The sequence below is a fragment of the Cardiocondyla obscurior genome, linkage group LG10, assembly GCF_019399895.1.
Source record: "Cardiocondyla obscurior isolate alpha-2009 linkage group LG10, Cobs3.1, whole genome shotgun sequence".
NCBI classification, from domain to species: Eukaryota; Metazoa; Arthropoda; class Insecta; order Hymenoptera; family Formicidae; genus Cardiocondyla; species Cardiocondyla obscurior.
The window spans coordinates 2,145,448-2,164,210 of record NC_091873.1 but is presented as its reverse complement, the minus strand read 5'-3'; the positions used below and the strand labels follow the sequence as shown (position 1 = coordinate 2,164,210).

Below are 18,763 nucleotides of genomic sequence, written 5' to 3'. Positions count from 1 at the left end.
ATTTCAAGATTTCGGAATCGCAGGAGCTACGTGGGCGACAGGGGACGGGGTTCAACGACCTGAGATCCCAGGATAGACAATGCGAGGTAGATCCGGGAAAGGAAAATGTAGACAGCCTCATCTTGTCACTCACCGGTATCTCGGAGTCTAGGAGAAGGGCGGCTGTGGGATAAGATAGGGCAAAAGTTTCCAAGTTTGTAATAGTGTGCTACATCTCACGTGCTTTCATGCGTAAATTAGCGATACGAAACCACGATGGTTATCGATATGTGCATTGCGATATCTGTCACTGCGTATACACAATTGTGGGCGGGCGATTAATTAAATAAATGACGCAGACAACCGGCGTTAAATTAAACTAATTATATGATAAATATAACTTTTCTCTCTGTTTTCGCGGGAATTATTTAACGCATATTGGAAATCGTGATAACGTGCCAATTACAAGAGAATTCGTGTGCCGGCCGAAAATTTGCGTTTGATATCAGGGCACACTGAGCCAACAAAAATAGCTGTTTAACTGTCGGAATATTAAGTGCTTGAATTTTAATTATTTCAAGTTAGCTTGAATCAATCTCGGTAGAGATAACGAGGAATTTAATGCTGCTTCTGTTATTTATGTAATGATTATTTTAATTTTATCTTAATACATTTTATTTAAACATTTTCAGTAAAATGTATATCTTTATTAATTAAAATTAATTTAATGTACGAAAGAAAAAAAAATACGCTTAAGTATTTTTTTTAATAATAAATCAAATTAAATATTCGCTTTAAGTATTATTAAAAAAAGAACAAAATTTAATAATCGATGATGATCGGAGAAAATCAACGCAAGCGGAGGTTTCTTAGAGATTGACTTCTATTGGAATTAAAATACAAACGACGCTTCGGCGAACGCGATTTTGCGCGAAGTTTTGTTCCGTTGCCATTAATAATAATAAACGTCTCGACATCGATAATAACGCGTTCTATAACGGCGCCCGTCGGCTCCGCCGAACGCGAAGACAAAGATGAGAGGTGGAAGAGGGACAGACTCCCCGGGGCACATACGTCTTCGCTTACACGTTGAACGCGTTATTTTATTACGCTACCCTAAATTTGCTCTAGAGTCGCGTTTCGTCTACTTCGAAATTTTGCGCTTTTACGACAATTCACGTGATGTCGCTTCAATACTTTCTTTTACTACTTTCTGAAATTAGCCTTCTAAAATCGAAGTGCCATACTTAAAGTGCCGAAACGTTTCCTACTTTATGTAGCTAATTCTAAATAATCTCCAGAAGCGGAAAACGCGTAACGAGAAATGTGCGTGTAAACTTGTTGGAATTTGTTGATTTCAAGTCTGGAGAGATATAACTATTAAATTGTTAAACAAATACTTGTAAATTTTATAATAAAAGGAAAATATCAAAATCGAAGCACAGATGATGAAATACAATGAGATGCAATCGCAAGTTTTGGATTTATTAATTTTATAAATAGAATAAATATATTCTTATAAATATAAAAAATTGCACATACATACAAAATTAATCATGTACGAAAAATTAAATTTTTAATCACGAAAGATTCGATATATTTTGACCTTTTCTTTAAAATAAAACGATTAACCGAGAATTTACTTTCGGGAGGGTTGTTTTTACTTCGTAGAAATACGTATCTAATTCCTACGAGGTATGAAATATCTTTTAAAACAAAATTGAATAATCCAAAATGTTTTTCCCTGGCCGGGATTTGCGTGAAAATCGCCGTAAAAAAAAAAAGAAAATCGCGACGGTACAGACACGCGACGGCGAGACGCACACCCTCTTGGCTCGGTTACGCTCACCCACCCGGCGCCGCTTCCGCCCTCTTCCGCTGCCGTCGCGACGTTCGCCTCCCCTCGTTCGGTGGAGGCGCACGTTTACAAAGGACCAGTACGCCTCCAGCCGCCGTGCGGATCGCACGCTCCGCGTTCCTCGCGCCGTCCGACCGGATCTCGATTGAACTCGACAATCAGCGGGTAAATTTTGCGTACGATGTTGTAATTTCTCGAGGATCAAAAATTTCTCCCGCGACAATTTCGAGGGGGAGGGACACGTGCGTGTCTGATATTCGCAACGAGACTGCGGTAACACCGAACGACCATCCCGTTCCTGATCTCCTCTGTAAACGCACTCTTGATTACGGGCAAGGATAACAAGCAACGTGAACTGTTGATGACATTAAGAACGAGCTGAGCAACGAGAAGAGCTGCACTCGGGGTGCATTGTATCGTTATATTGTATCTTTAGAGGTGGGTTGGAATTCTCGGAGCGTTGTTTTCTTTCTCAAGCTCGCGTATTCTCCGCGGAGATTTTATTACTCAATGTTATTGCAAATTACTGATATCTTTGAAAAAGTAATAATAATTGTAGTTTGTGAGCGAAATCTTTAAAGACGGACGCAATTTTTCTCTCCGCGAAACTACATTGCTAATCCTTAGATTCTTCGTCAACCATAATGCCTGCGACGTGCTCAGCTTGCGATATTTCAGCAATTTCGGTACACTGTAATAACTTGCGGCGTCCAGTAAATCCGACTGTAAAGAATAATCCGATTGTTAATACGAGTCATTAGTATTACGAGGAGCAATGGGGAAAAGGAAGATTTTAGAAAGCATTTTCAAAGGATCCGTCGTAGAGTTTCGCGAACGTTTTTGCCTTGATGGATCCATGTGATTATAATTTCCGCTTTTTTTATTTATGTTTTAAACCGGAAAAACTTCGGCGCCTTAGGGCATTCCATTCGTTTTCTTTAAATATTGACTGTACGTTCGACTTTACATTGACTCGTTTCCCTCAATTTCTCAAATATTTATCAATTGCTTGCAGTTTTCGGGTACATTTTTAAACTTATCTTCGACTTTTTTTTCCCCGAGATACTTTTAATCTTGAAAGATTGATCGTCCTTCAAATTTTTCTCTTCAAGTTATGTTAATCTTTTTTTGCTGAAACCTCTAAAGCTTGATTATTATTTTTGTAATAATTAAATAATAATGTAGCACCATTTATTTTATATTCTTCTTAAATATTAATTTTCTTAACGTTTACGATTTTTATTTCTTTAACCTCTGGGTATCGCATTTTAAAGTTATTACACCAATGTATTTGTAAGTGATCTCGACAATCTTCTAACAGTTTCCATTATTAAAAGAATATGAAACATTTTCGTGTAAAGCATTTCGGAATTATATGAATCTTTAAATCTAATAATTTTTTAACTCTATATTCGATCGTTTAGTTACTTTAGTTAGTTTACTTCACACACTTAATCATCATCAATATTAAAAAAAACTCTTATATAAAATTTTTTATATTTTAAATAATTTAAATATTTTCGAATTATTACGCTCTTGTAATTTTTGTTCTTGTATTTTATACGTCGTTGAATTTTCTTTATTATTAATATTAAACAAGTTTCACGAAGTTTTGTTTTTTTTTTTGCAAATGTATTCGTCAGACGCCGATATTGTTAGAAATCTCGGATTTTCTCGCATAATCTTGGGAGGGGAGGTTGGAACAGAGACCCCGGTCCGCTATTCAGCAGAACCCTATGGTCCTGTCCAGGATTTGGGACGAGCGGTCGCTCGTGACAGTAGAAAAATATCGCGCACGGCGTTCTCCGCTTTTTCCGCTGGGAGGGATGGCCGTCTGACACTGACACGTCGGTAATGACTTCGAAGAGATGTACAGGGCGGTCTGAATTACGGATGTGCCACTGAATCGCGTATTTTCAATCTCTATGCTTCTCCGTTCTATCGAGCTTTAAACATTTCCTCGACGCGGCGCGGATAGAAAGGGTGGGGAGTAAAATTCTATCCGTCTTTCTTTAACGCCGCGATTATTACGAGAGAATTAGAAGACGCGCGGTACTTGGCGAACTAAACTCCGTTAAACAGCGCGACGTTTATTCGCGAATAGAAAACGCTTTCTCGTTTGCGTTTCGCAAAAATGTATTTTATTATTTAAAAAATAGATGCGCGGAGAAAGAAAAAAAAAATAAAAGAGTGTTCGCATTACGCGGGCAATGTGCTTGCTCGCCGTGGCGTTTAAAAACTGCGTGGCTCTCGAAAGCGTTGGAACATTCGTCCACCGCGAAATCGTTCTAATGCAAGGCAAATATTTTCCCGCGCAACGGGAATTGTTTTGCGCGAAGCAAATATTTTTCCGCGCGACGCAATCGTTTTAAATTGCATTCTTCTCTTTCTTTCTCTTTCCTCCGTTCTCGTCTCCACGCTTTATTTCTATCTCCACAAATTTCTCGATTGCGATCGAGGATCCGAAAATTTCGTGTCGCACCGGGCGTCTCTCGGCGGACGCGCGCGCGACTTGGCCGTTTTTTAATTGAAAAACGTGTAATTTGTAATTTCCCAGGGGTCGCCCGGGGAAATATGTCGGGCGACATGGCCAAAATTACTTCGCCGGACGCCGCGGGATCCCGGACGAGATTTTAACGATCGTTCTCTTTCCCCGCCTGTCGTCGCGCGTCGCTTCGAGTTTGATTAGAGCCCGTGAACGCGAAAATCGCTCGTCGTCGCGACGCGGAAACCGGAAAAAAAAAAAAATGCGTCGCGCCCGTCCACGCGCGATTTTACGGTGTCTCGTTTCGCCGTAACCGAGCCGTGCCCGGATCGAGCTTAATTAGTACGGTTGCGTGCCCCTGCTGCATGCCGTTCGTTAATGACGGCCGCGTCAGGGGTGTGGCGCGTAATCGCGTTTAGATACTAAAGCCGTACCGTTTGTTTAAACGCCGATTCGTCGACGCCGGGAGAAATTCGGGGCGAAAGACCACTTTGCCGAAATAAGAGCTTTGAACGCGCGCGAACGGCGATGCAAACTCCGTCTCCCGCGTAATTTTGTGCACACGGACCGATCGACAATTCCGCGCCGGATGCAGCACCGAGTTCGAAACATCGCACTGCCGCAATATCTGAATGCTCCCGCGAATTCTCCTCGCTCGAGTTCGTTCGCTCGCTGCGCTTATCCGTCCGTTCATCTCGCCGCGCGCCCCTTTAAAGCCCGACGAATAACGGTGAACCGCAGGAACGTCGCAGGCGCGACTCGTTACGCTGAGATGAGGTAGGCAAAAATGAAAGAAAAGAAATAAAAAAATAGCCGGACGGACGTATGCTGACGTTTTGTCCGCCGGTGCTACAACGAGACAGCCATTTTTATCGGTGATCGCCGCGCCGCTGTTCGATTCGGCCGGATGTTCCGACACCGGAATGCGTCCGCAATAAAACAGAACCAAGGGGGTGAGCGAAGGGAGGGATGGCCGTTGAAAGTGTCGATGGAATGCGTTTTCAGACCCGCTGGCGAACGCGGTCGAGCCAATTCATTTCGCCGTTTTAACTATTTTTTTGAATGTTTGAGAACGTACGAATAATTGCAGCAGCTGTTATTGCAATGTTAACAACCTTGTTTTAATATAAAATTTTAATGCGCTCAAAATTTAGTATATTATTTAAATTATGTAGTTTATTTTTCTATACGAAAAGCCAATTTTGTCGTGTTGAAACAATTTTGCAGTTAAAAATTTATCCGGGTTTTCCCGTTGGCACGGGAAATACGTTATTCTATCAAACTAAAGCGCTTTAAATAGCGTATAGTTTTGCTAAATTAGCGATAAATTGCTTTGGCTACGCCGTAAATTATTTATCGACATGTTTGATCTTTTAAAAGAGAGTTAAACGCGCGCGACACTAATCAGAGCGTTTGCTGCATCTGTGCTTATGCCGAGAACGCACGGGGAAGGGTGAGTTGACAGAGGACTTTTAAACTGCCAGAACTTTTCTCTGTTACCCTTTAGTCGCGAGAGAGGCAAGGAAAGACGAGAGAAGAGAGAGAGGAAGAAAGCGCAGAAATCCCGTTATGGAATTTCTGGACTCTCCGGTCGGTCGAAGTTCTCAAGGAGAAGTAATTGCAAAAGGAAAAAGAAAGGGGAGCACGTTGTGGGGGCCCTTCTCTTCCTCCCTCTCAGATTACGTAGTACGAGAAGTGTCGGAGGAGGGGACGGGTTTCCGTCAGGCGTGAATCGCGGTCGGTTCGAACTTTTAATTACGTGATACTGGGACGGGAAGAAGGGGGGGGAAAAGGGAGGTTCAAGCCGGGCGATGGGACGGGCGGAAAGAAAAAGACGCGGAACAGACTTAAGCGGCACTCGAAACTCTCTTCCTAACAAGACCGGAAATCTGTCGAGGGTACTCCGCGAAATGCCGGCGCGGCGGAAGCACGCCGTTTTTCAATTAATTAGTTCGGGAGCGAAAGAATGACGCTGTAATTGCAACTGCCATCCGCAGCGGACGTAAATCGCGCGCTCGCGCGCGACTATTACAACTCGCGGTGATGTAGATATATACATATGTATATACACTGCTCCGCAAAACGGATACTTCCGCGTTTTTCTGCCCCTTCCCCTCATCCGTACCGCCGTTTTTTTTTTTTTTTTTTTTTTTTTTCGCGGCTCGCCGCTCGTTTTCAGCACGATACGGGAAGCAATTATTGCTATTATTTCGTTGTCAACGAGGTCAGGCGATTTTTATCGGCACAGCCAGCGATACGCTCTCACGGCTTTGTTTTCCGAGCTTTAGCGGCGAAATAGCGAAATGTTTCCAACATTTTCCTGCCGGTCTTTTAATTTAAAAGTTCTGCGCGGGGGGTAAGTTTTCCTTTTCGAATTATCGTATGGAGTACCTTGGGCAGAGATCGGATATTCGTAAAGTTTCGTCCGCGAGACACTCGAGCACTTTCTTAGGAAATTATTTGTGCGTGTGACGACGCAAAGTTCGTCTCTCACACCCTTCGAGAAAGGAGGGCGAATCATCGGGGAAAATCAGACACTTGCCCTGTCATCCATCTCGGACGCGGAAAACGCGCGACAGTGATAATGGTGGCCTGTCCCTTTCACCTCCTCGCTCTCGTGAGCTTTTTTCGGACCACTCGCGATAAGGACAATCGGAATTAATTTCTTTGCACGCTGGCGAATACGCGTTTTAATGGTCTTCCTCCACATAACGCGAAATCCATTAACGATCCCGCTTCACCCTCAAAAAATTCACCGTGTATTTCTGAATGTAGCCATATTTCTTTCCAATTTTCGTTTTCTTCGTAAAAACTCTGGGTGGGAAGAACAAAAGCTTCAGTAATTTTTGATCCAATTTTTTTCTTTCTAAAAATAAAGCTGAGTTCGTCGACGGGTTCGCACGATATAAGGTCGCGAAGCAAGCGCGCACAGTTTCTCGGAGGTAACGCGAGCATATTAAAACTACAAGCGGAAGAGAAAACAAATGAAAGAAAGGGGAGATAAAAATTGCTCGCGAGTTCTCTAAAGCTCCTCGTTGCTCTCTCGGTCAAAGAGTCAACGAGTGAAATCTCGAGTACGTCTAGGCGCAGCGTCGGTGGGGTTGACTTCGGGGCCATGCGGAGCGCGGTGAATCCGGGCGGATACTTCGCGTCGAGGAGGTGATTCGCTAACGATGTCACCTTGAAAACCGGCTCGGCGAACGAGAAAAGATGTGCTGCTCAGGTGGCCCAGGTGGAATCAGGTTGACTAGGTGTGGCGTCGTGTGCGGCTTAGCCGCCCTCGCGGCACTCGGCGTCGCTCTTTCGGGCCCGACTTGGCTGCACACCGAGGAGAAGCTCCCCGTACCGGATGTGCCGAAGAATTCCGCGGTCAGCGTGAGGTTCAAGCTGGGTCTTTTCCGAGTCTGCTCGACGATCGTGAATCCTTCTAACTTGACGCTCCGTGAGTAACGATTATTCTCTTTACAGCGATTCGAAGGCATCGTAAATAGAGAAAGATCGAGGAGTACGTCCGAGAATCCGAAGATAGATAGTTGTATACCCGTAGTCGTAGCGCTAACTTATTATCTTAGTATATCTTTAGCCGTTTAGCGATTTTTATTTCGTTCTTCTCTTGCAAAATGCACGTTTGGTTATAATCGAAGCACCGGTCATTGTCAATAAATAATATATACGTTGTGAAAAATCATGGATTTCACGAGCGCCCGTGGAGCTTTACAGCCGGTTTCGCGAGAGCTCTGTCTCTTGTCCGCTTCCTCAACGAAATCTCGTAGCGCGACAGGTCTCGCGGAGGATTTTCAGGAACGACGAGGAGTAAACGTAAAAACAAATGACAGCGGTTGTAAAGAGCGTGGCTGGGGTGAAGGCAAGGGGTGCGTGGGAGAGTAAAGGAAAGATCGGGGAAGCGAGGAAAAGGGAAACATCCGGGACGGCGCGGTTACAAGGGTGGTTGCTGCCACCCGGACGATGACAATTTCTTTTTATTTCCCTCGCAGCCCCCGCCTCGCTCGCTCAGGCTTTCGACTTTTATTTCTCCCGTCTTTCCTGCCATTTCTTCAGTTCCCCGCGGCTTACCCCTCTTTCCGCCGCGCCGAGGAGGTTACTGTTCATCGTGGTGCGGGGCTGTACTTAAATGTATTCCGCGATCGGACAATCCATCCTTATTGTTCCGCACCTTCTATCGGATTTCAGTTCTTTGAGGGTTGTCCCGTCGTTATTTATTCACGCTGATGGGGCGTTGCGGCATCTATCAGGTTAGCGAAGGTTCATCGCGCGGAAGAGTCTCGCGCTGCCTTTCTCAAGCCTTATTAAGATTTGTCGCGGTTCAATGGACTTGTTTAGATCGGATAAAGTTTAACTCGCGCACACCGCGACGTCTCTTCGAACTCTTGTTTCGCAACGTAAACTCGAAGCTCAGAAGTGTCGGGCAAACAATTAATTTCTGATCAGTTAGCCAAGATAAGTTAGCCAACGTTTAATTGCGCAATTTTTTAATTAAATTTGAAATTTTGCTATTAAATGAAAAGGAGTCGGACAAGTTTTCGACTTTTTTCTTCTTCGGCGGATGATGCAGTGGTGAAGAGATTAAAATGGGGGAGGGAAAAATGACAAAGTTCCACGCTGGAACTGATTATGTTACGATATGTAAAAGGTTGAAATAATTTGAACTGACAGTAAAACTAAGATTAACTGACGATTTAATCACGAACTTCTGGATAAACGTAATAAACTCGAGTAAGATCTTAGTAAACCTAAGATCTCGATAAAATTCAATAACGAACTTTTGACAAATCGTGTAAAGCTAAACAAACGTTGATTAATTGATCAGTCTATTTATTTTTTTTTCTCGCCTCTCTTTAATCAGATGATGTGTTTAATGAAACGCTATTTAAATTTTCTCGCAGAATAAATAAAAAAAAAAGAAAAAAAAAAATGCTTGCGTGTAAAAATTATGAGCGCGAGGGAATTCAAGCTAACGGCTTGCTGTTAATTATCGGTTATTTACGCGTGGCAAAGCCAAGCGAGAGATTTATATTTCGGCGGAACGCTATTATCCGGTCGCATTGGAAACCTGTACACGCAGCGATTCCATAATGGAGCCGCCATTCGCGCGCGTTGCCGTATTATTCGACGATTAATAAACGATTTTATCCGCGGCAATCCTCTCCGCGGCGGCTAATAATTTTGTGGCGTAGCGTTTGTGGCGTAGATGTACAAACAGTTCTTTATATTGATCACTGGGTTAAGCGAAATTTGGCTGCGGCTAGCACATGATTGGGAAAACGCCTGAGAATTAAAAAAGAGAGAAAGAAAGAAAAGAAAAGGAGGGGAAAAAAAAAATTAATCTTGTTGATGACGCTCTCGTCGACACCAGCTTTAAACTTTAAACGCGAAACGATGCGGCGTGATTTTACCGTTATTTCATTTCGATAATTTGCACGTGCTCGGCGAAAGCCTCGGAGATTGACCCCCTTTCGCGTCAACTCCGCTAAAAGCCCCGGAATATGTTACGGCGGACAGTAACTGAATTAAATTCGAAAGTTCTGCTCGGGAAAACTGTAGGAAAAGCCGACGTCGCGCGCGCGGGAGGGGTTGGGGAGTCGGTTCACCTGTAAGTAGCCGTGCCCTCAAGGCCGCGTTCTCCTCCCTTCATCCCTTAGGAGAGATTGCGCGCGAGTTATTAGTTCAAATGAGCGGTGAGAACAGCAAGGAAATACTTTTAAGCTCGGATGGAGAGAAACGAGCCGACCGCCTCCGCGGAGACTTGTGATTTAAAGATGGCAGTTACCAGCCGACTCCTCGTAAATCTTCACATTGCACGCGGAATGATTTTTGCTCGCGGAATTTCGCCCGTTTGACAAGTCATTTTAATCGCAAACGAAACTTTATTCCTGAAACGCCAAATAATTCTGTATTTGTCTTGCAATTTTCTTTCGCATTTTTTCTGTTTTTGAACTAGTTTTTTTTTTTTTTAAACAGAGTTAAATTAAATTATATTATATTATAATTCTTATCCTAAATGTTGCTATTTTAATTTTGTTACTTTATTGAATAGTCGTATAATTTAAATATTTTATAACGTAAAATTTGTAACCGAGTGTTTATCAATTTTTCATCTACGTTTGCTATTCAGCTGCGTTAATTATTCAGGTTGAATTCAGGTAGACGTTAATTAGAATTATTTAATTTGGCGTAACGTTGTTTAAATGCCGCTACATGTTAATCTATTATTTTATTATTAAAACATCAATGGAGCTTTAATTTATTTTAATTTACGTTATTACGAATTTTTCTTCTTCATAAATTAATTCACGGCTGTGCCCAAAACGCGTCAGTTAATTTCTGCTAGTCCGCCGCTTTAAAATGCAGTGACGCGCGGGGTGGGTTGCTTCTCTGTCATCTGGAACTGTAATTCACATTAATTCGTTGGCGTTTTACTTTTTCGAGAGACTTTGAGGAGAATGGGGGACTGAAGCGAGCGCAATCAGCGGTAGAAAGAAACCGACAAATGGGTGACTTTCCCTAGCGGTATTTCGCTGAATCCGCAGGACTAACGAGTCTTTATTATCCTTGTCATCGCGCGGAATTCGTTTCGGAGACTGAGAACGCGAAATCTTCCTCGTTATCATGAGACCAATGGCCGCTTGATGACCAATGCTCTTGAACGTCAAATCGAGCGATCGCGACGTGATATTTTTATAAGAAAAGCCAGCATCCCTCTCAACTTCGTTGATCAGCGGAACTAAAAAAGAAAAAAAAAGAAAAATCGACGATATTTGCAACGCGTATCGCATAAAATAATTTATATATATGTATACATACATATACACGTATCAATAGTACATGCAATATAATTAATTAATATGTCCCAGATATTACAGTAGAGTTAATTATGTTACTAGTTACATTTTGTCTGTGATGTAATTAATAACATGTATTAATGTAATTTACAATATCACTTGATGGTATTAATTGTGCAAATTTAATAAATAATTTAATAAATATACATTTTATTAAAATTTACGCTTATACATACATATATATATATTACATTATTGTTTTAATTGAACGCACGTTTCTCTCACTCGCGCTCTAATGTGGTCGAAAAACAATTATTTTAATTAAAATATTTCTTACACTTTGCCACAAAGCTTACCTTAAAACTAATTCGCGTTTCTATTAGAATAATCAAAGTGTAATTAAGATATTAACTTTTCAGTAAATTAATGAAATTAATAGAATGAATACGCAGTATTATTTATTCTATTGTGTTGCAAGTATTGTTTCATTGTATTGTGATAGTAACTCATTCTTTGTTATTTGTTATATTATTATTATTGCAAAGGATGACGATAAAATTACTCGCTTGATGTTAATTAAACAGCACTTTTGTATCGGAGAAGTCTAACAAAGAGATTATTACTATTATTGCGAAAGATGATGACATAGTTGCACGCTTGATGCTAATTAAGCAGGAATTCCGCATCGGAGAAGTCTAACAGAGGGATTTGGCTAAATCGACGCGTGTCAATAGTCGAAGCGGGTCTCGTTACGCGACCGGCAATTAATTACTGTCTCCGTAAAACTGCGGGACGCCGACAATTTGTCTTCATTGCCTGCGCGAGAACTTACGAAGGGTAGCGAGCGGAACGGGAAGAAGAAAGGGGTAAAAAATAGGGAAAATGGGCGCGGAACAAGACGAAGGAAACGTATGGCGGATTTTTGACAGCGTAAAAATATATATATGTAGTTAAGTAAACCGAGAATTTTATTTAAATGAAGATTACGCGGTGCACTGTTTCTTTGGGAAGAAAACATTTTTTTGCGATCGCGACGTAAAGTTCTGAGAGCGCCGGAAAAGAAAAATATGGACGAACGGAAGATCGTTATCGCATGTAAAATCTGTGAACTGATGGAAAAAGGATCCGACATCGGCATGCCGAGTGCAATAATCTTTATGTAAATCACCTAATCGCCATGCCGCTTCGCTTTCGCCGGTTAAAAAGGAAATTCGGCATTCGGTGTAAATCGCAAGCGGCGTGCGGCACGATAATAAGGTTATTTGTAATTCCGGGGCAGGCTGATCAAATCTTCTTAATTTCCTGGATCTGCTCGCTTAAAATTCCGCTCGCGGGACGCGCGCCCGCTTCTCGGCATTGTTGCGGAAAGTGTCCGGAATTACGCTGTCTGGAGCTGGTCGGGCGCAGTCGTGAGAATTCGAAATAATGATCGGCGGTGTATTAATTCCTAATGCTTTTTGTTCCTACGAATTTAATTGTTTCGAAACGCTAGATATTCGAGAGTAACCGCTACGTGCCATGGCAACGCGCGGCTCTTTTGCCGAAAGAAATTCCACGGATCGAAGTCTTCGAGATCGTTAAACGTTATTATCCATCAATCTTATCTGGTTTTACGTCAGCTCGTTTATTTTATAGTACCTTATCTCATTTTATCTTTGGCTTTCTATTTAATTAGAAATAATGGAATATTTAAATTTCAAATCAAGAAAACGAACGATCGCATTTTATTGGCGTAGTTCATGCAAGATGAAAGTTAGATTCTTATAGCAGCAGAACCAAAAGATTCCAACGTGATATCGCGCGACTTGATGCGAGAAAAACGAAGAAGCTCCGCGTAAGCTCTATGGAATTTATGCGACGATATTTTTGAACGTTTGAAAGGTAAAACGAGGCTAGCTGTTGATAAATCAAGCTTTAATGCACTTCGCGCAAATCCATAATTTTTACCCAATATTTTTTTTCCCTCGTCGACAAACCGCGCCACATGTTTCAAACAAATCTCTTCTTTGTGAATACATACTTGTAATTATTTTAGCAATTGCACATAAAGCATTTTCTTATTAACACAAGAAAAAGTAGTTAAAAAGTTTGCTAAAAGCCAGAGAGCATGTAATACTTAAATTACATTCTGGTTTTAATTCCCAATTATGTAAACTTACTTGAAAAAAATTTCACTGAGAAAATCAACAACTCGCGTGATATTTGAAAATATTGAAGCTTAAAAATTTAAACCCGGAAAATATCACAAATTGAGTAATCGAAAATTATAATCTTTAGCGTAAGACTTGAAAGAGGATATACTTTTTATTATTTTCAAATTTTAATTAACAACTGAAGTTTCCATGGCTTTTTTAATTACATTATTAAATAATGTATATGTAACAAATTGAAAAAAATATTAATATTATTTTAAATGCGTTTAAAGTTACGAATTTATTTTTATTTTATCATTTTTACGTGGCGTATCTCGTATATTTTGTTTCACTTTATGCTTACTTCTGATACATTGCGAACATATTGTAATACTATTATTGATCTTACGAGGAATCTCTCATGTGTACGCGTATGGACACGCAAGCTTCCCTTGAGAGCGTCCACCTTTCGACGTCTCGCAACCCCGAAGTAAATTACACATCCCCTTTGATCTCCCTGGCCGCGAACTCGCTCAGACTGAAGCTTCTGATACATTTTTCTCATCCCACGCTCTCGATTAGACTTTCGCGCGTCAAAGGGCAAACCAGCTTGTGGAAGGGCAAGGGTACGTCCGCCGTAATTTTCGAGAGGACGAGAAAGCGAAGTCATTTAGCAGGGCGACCTCTTAAAGCGATACGTCGGATATTGTTCACCGCGATATTAAATTTACGAACCTCACAATTAAATAAAAAAAAAAAAGAAAAAGAAAACACAAAAAAGCTTTATGAAGAATTATGAAGTTTACTGTAATTAAGCGTAAAGAATTTACACAAATTTAATATAAATCTAACGAGGAAATAGATTTTTTTATTCTCTAAAAAACATTCATCGTTTCCTTCTTTGTATTATAAAATATAGTGATATGAGAGAAAAGACGTTGCACGTAGAATACTAACTTATTATTTGTCCAATTATTATCTCCTTTGATTTGAGAATCTTGTTTCTCTATATTTTAATATTTTTCCGTAAACATAGACAACGTTCATGAATTATTTATAAATTTATAAAAAAAACAAAGAGTGAAGAGGGGGGGGGGAGGGAGAAAGAGAACCCGGGAAAAGTATAAAATAGAAGCAAGAGACGGAATAGAAATTGGGGAATTTCGGTGGGTGGGCTTGTGCAACGCGATTGATCGTACGAAAAGTACGTCGCATCCCCGCGTTTTCCACCCCTGTGTTAACATACACTCTCGACATCGCGGCGCGCGATCGACGTGCTCGGCGACTTTTCGGAGTCCGTGGTTTCGGCAGATCCGAAGAAAATCTCGGGGATTTCCCGGCCAGGAGTAAAAAGGGAAAGAATGTCGTGGCGGGCTACGAGGGTGAATGAGGGACTCGGGAAGAGAAAAGGGAAAGGGGACGCAGAGCTAGGAGCGCGGGTGAACAGTAAGAAACCTGGATCGACTACCTGATGGGTTAGCGCCATGTACCAGATGTTCGGTCTGGTTCGTGGCGCTATGGATTCTGGAATCGACAGGATCGAGACGTGTAAAAAAAAAAACTTTTTTCGATTTACCGCCCGACAGACGCGCGCGTTTCGTCCCCGTTCCCCTTGATGTGTATCGCCCGCGGGAGGGTGAAAAGATCTTGAAATTGTGGTGGCACAAGTGATTTCTCGTGTGCCGAGCGACCCCTGTTAAATTTGACATTGAATTCGCGCGACAGGAAGTTTCATGGTTAAAAAAAAAAAAATGAAAAAAAACTACGAAGTCGCAGCAGTTAGATTATTTTTTAAAAAAACATTTAGAGCCTGACCGGACAATGTGCAGAACAATTTCTAGAGTAGAAAAAGAACTCTGTGCTTCGAAAATTCGAAAACTTTTGCAATTCTCTCTTAATGATTGTTTCAATTCTTTTAATTAATCGTACGCATCGTATTGTTTTAACAACAGAAATATTCTTAAAACAATTTAATTGTTATATTGAAATTACACAAATTATGTCACATTTTCATAACTTAGTCGATTTATATGTTGTGAACATAATTTAAAGTTAGTCTGTGATTTAAACGCTGTTAACCGACTTGAAGTTGCTTTACAATAAAAAGTAACAAAAACCATTAACAGTCCTGGCCATGTTTTAATAAAATTTTGTTTCGGGGATTCTTTTTATTGGATAGAGCAACGTGCTTAAAAGTTACTGATGTGAGACAGATACACACAGTTGGCGAAAGCGACGCATTCGCGCGGTATTTTCGTCGGGTATTTTCTTTTAATCCTCTCTCACGCTGTTTTCTGCGTTAATAACGAGTGGCGGCCTCGATCGTCGCCATTAGCGGTCCAGCTCCGTCCTCGTTTCCGTCGGAAACACGAATTAATACAGCTTTCCGAGGGAATCGTCGCGACAGAAAGCCCGAAGAATTTATGTTTCGTCGGCAATTAAAGGCGAAACGAGCGGATTACGCGAGTCTGCGATCGTCGCCGGCGATTACTCCGAGAATGAATTGAATCAGTCAAAGCTATATACGTAACAGACAGTATCTTACATTAATTAATTATATTTATTATTTTACTTCGATCTCACTAAAAAAGTATTACATCAAGTTTGACGTAATAATAATAAATTAAAATAAATAAAATATAATTAAAATAAATTCGTATCTAAAACACATTTAGCCGTTGTAATATTTTTACGAGAAAATTCTTTGAAGCATTTAAAGTTATTTATAATTACTTTTAAAAGTTATTTGTTTTTTTTTTTAAGAGATTCTTATACATTTTATATTTTTTACGTTTAATTAATTTTACTAAATGCATTTAAAAAAAGAGAAATATTGTGAAGAAGATACAGATTTTTGCATTCAGATATTTTCATAGACGTGAGGCAAGATTTGAGCGCGTCTCTTGATTTAAGTACAAAACCGGTATCATTTTAGCAGAATATAAAAGGAAAGAGAGAACGCGGATATAAAGTGAAAAGGGTACAAGATGGAAGTAGTTCAAGAAACTTTCATTAATTCCCCGCGGTGTGTTCAAAGCGTTTTAATTTCGTGTCTGGTACAAAAGAATTATTCGGATCGCCAGTTGAAAAACTGCATTACACACGCTATTCGCACAGATGGAATCAACGTACATTACTTCAGATTTAACTATTGAAATTCTGTTCACTACGTGTATAATTGCACAGATTTTAGATATTTTATTTAAAAGATTAATAGATATTTTATTTTTTAAAGAATTTAGAAATAGCTCATTTTTTTTAAGTACTCTTTTAAATATAATTAATTTTAATATATTTTTAAAAAAATCTGAAAAGAATATATTATATTGTTAGCAAATGAAAAATTGATGTGACAATAAAAGCTTGTGACTTCGATATTCGGCGCTCCAAGCTGGTTCTTTAAGGATTGAATTCCGATATCACGGTAACCGCGATTGGTCAGGCAGGGTTTTTGCGGGTCCGCAAAAACACCCAGTCCCTTAATTGAAATTCCACGTATTTTTTTTAAACGGCCCAATTATTAGTTCAATTGCACGTTTAAATATATAATTTTTTTAGCTCGTTATAAGACGTTTTTAGCGTTAGATTTTTCTGGTTCAGTGTTGGATAGTTTTATTAGAGACGAGATAATTCATGGATTGATTAGCTAGTCATTAGGTAATAATTAGGCTCAATTTTTACTCTGGTACATTTTAAGGTGATTATCGTGTAACGTATTGTGGTTTTTGATACTTGGAAAAAAAGTCTGTAATATTTAATTTAAAATTTTAATTTTTGCATCCAAAGAGAAAAAAGAAATAATTATTAAATGCAGGGTGTCTCTAATAACATATCGCTCTTGAAAACTTATAGAAACGAACTAACATTGGACATAATTTTTTAAATACTGTCGCTAGGAATTTTATCGCTGTTAAAAACATGTTAAATAAGAGCGGTTTGATTCTAATTTTCTACCCATTGTTTTTAGAAGCGACATGTTGTTTGGAATACCGTGTATAAAACAAAAACATTTTTGAAATAAATCATTTCGATGCTTTGTAACATATTTTAATCTCACCCGCGAAACGTGCAGAAATATTAATTATTGCAAATAAACTCCCAGTATTTTTTTGTTTGTTTTTTTGTTTTAAATAAAATTTTATTCCGCGCACTGAATATAAACAATTAAGAATGATAGAGTCAAGACAGCAGCTGAAGCCGAACGCGCGTTATTCATTTTCCACCGTATCGCAGTTTCATTTCTATATCTCCGCTAATTCACCGTGATTGCGTGACATCCAGCAGATCTATACGATCGCGATGCGGCGATAAACAAAATGGTGCGCGCGACATATTTCACGAGCTGTGTCACGTTCGACGTCCAACGGATGACGTGATCGATCGTACCGTGGCGATCGATACGGGAATCCCAAATCACATCCCTTCCGGGTTCTCTGTTACCGTTTAAGCCGTGCATTAAATGCACGCGCTCTCTTGCTCGAGCATTTACTTTACAGCCCAGGTAGGATTTCTGCCCCCTTCCCCACGTACGCGCGTGCTCGCGCGGGCTATAAATGAACTATACGGGATTTATTTCGGAATCAGCAATCAATTGCATCGATTAATAATGGCTGCGCAAAAAAATGAAAGCTTAAATATTGCCTGGATTTTATGGCGAGTTATACGAGAAGACTGGCGTTAAGGCTTGGAGGAAAAAAAAAAAAAAAATTATTGACACGAGACATCCCCCGCGTTTGACCGTTCAATATTTATTCACCGTATGTTTTACTACTCGTATCAAACTCGATTGCGTATTATAAAATGGTAAAGTTATATTCGCAAGAAGGATTTTAAATATTAAAGCTTCCGCTTTGTGCTCGCCGTGCGCCGGAAATATAAAACGCAATGCGCTTCGAAGTACCGAATATCGCTCTTGTTTTTCCCGAATTATTCCATTCGTGATTTCACAGATGGAATTCTCTCATCCCGCCGTTTCACCTAGCGAGCTACGCTCGTGCGCCAGCCGGTGCGTCTTTAACGGCTCTCTCGTTACGGCGAATGTGTTAATAACCATCAAGAAAAGTTTTCGCACCAGCGCAAACGCGGTATTGTCTTTTCGCCCGACCGAATATCCTCGTCACGGCAACGAGAAACGTAACGGAAGTGCTCGCGCTTTCTTACAATCTTGCGTCCCGCGAATGTTGACTGACGCGTTTCGGCGGCAAACTCGCACTTACCGATTCTTTCTCTTTCTCGTCTCTTGCGAAGTTTGAGTTTTCTCAAGCGCGATTTCGTTACGCGATACTACCAAAAACAAGGTTGTTATTACAGGATATAATTATAGCGTCAAAGTTGTATATTTTCTTACTTGCGTTCCGCCCGATGAAAACTTGAAAAGAAACGCTAATACACCGACTTGGAAAAGAGTTGCCTCGGTACTTTCGCAGATTTAGAACTTACTGAAATAATTAATCGCGTTTATGAACTCGGTTGATCACTCCTGGCGGAAGTTTGATAATAAAATATGAAG

The 18,763-nt window shown here is 40.4% G+C and overlaps 1 protein-coding gene across 2 annotated transcripts in view; it reads left to right on the top strand.

Annotated features, from left to right (window-relative positions):
- The first annotated feature begins 723 nt into the window (after positions 1–723).
- The window catches only part of LOC139106288 (uncharacterized), an 87,646-nt gene continuing 69,606 nt past the window's right edge, over positions 724–18,763 (top strand). The window contains exon 1 of one of the 2 annotated variants that reach the window (XM_070662914.1): positions 724–7,764. In XM_070662914.1, the coding sequence (XP_070519015.1) occupies positions 7,533–7,764 (232 nt within the window). In that variant the 5' untranslated portion in view covers positions 724–7,532. The remainder of the gene's footprint in view (positions 7,765–18,763) is intronic. The other variant, XM_070662913.1, reaches the window with a different exon arrangement.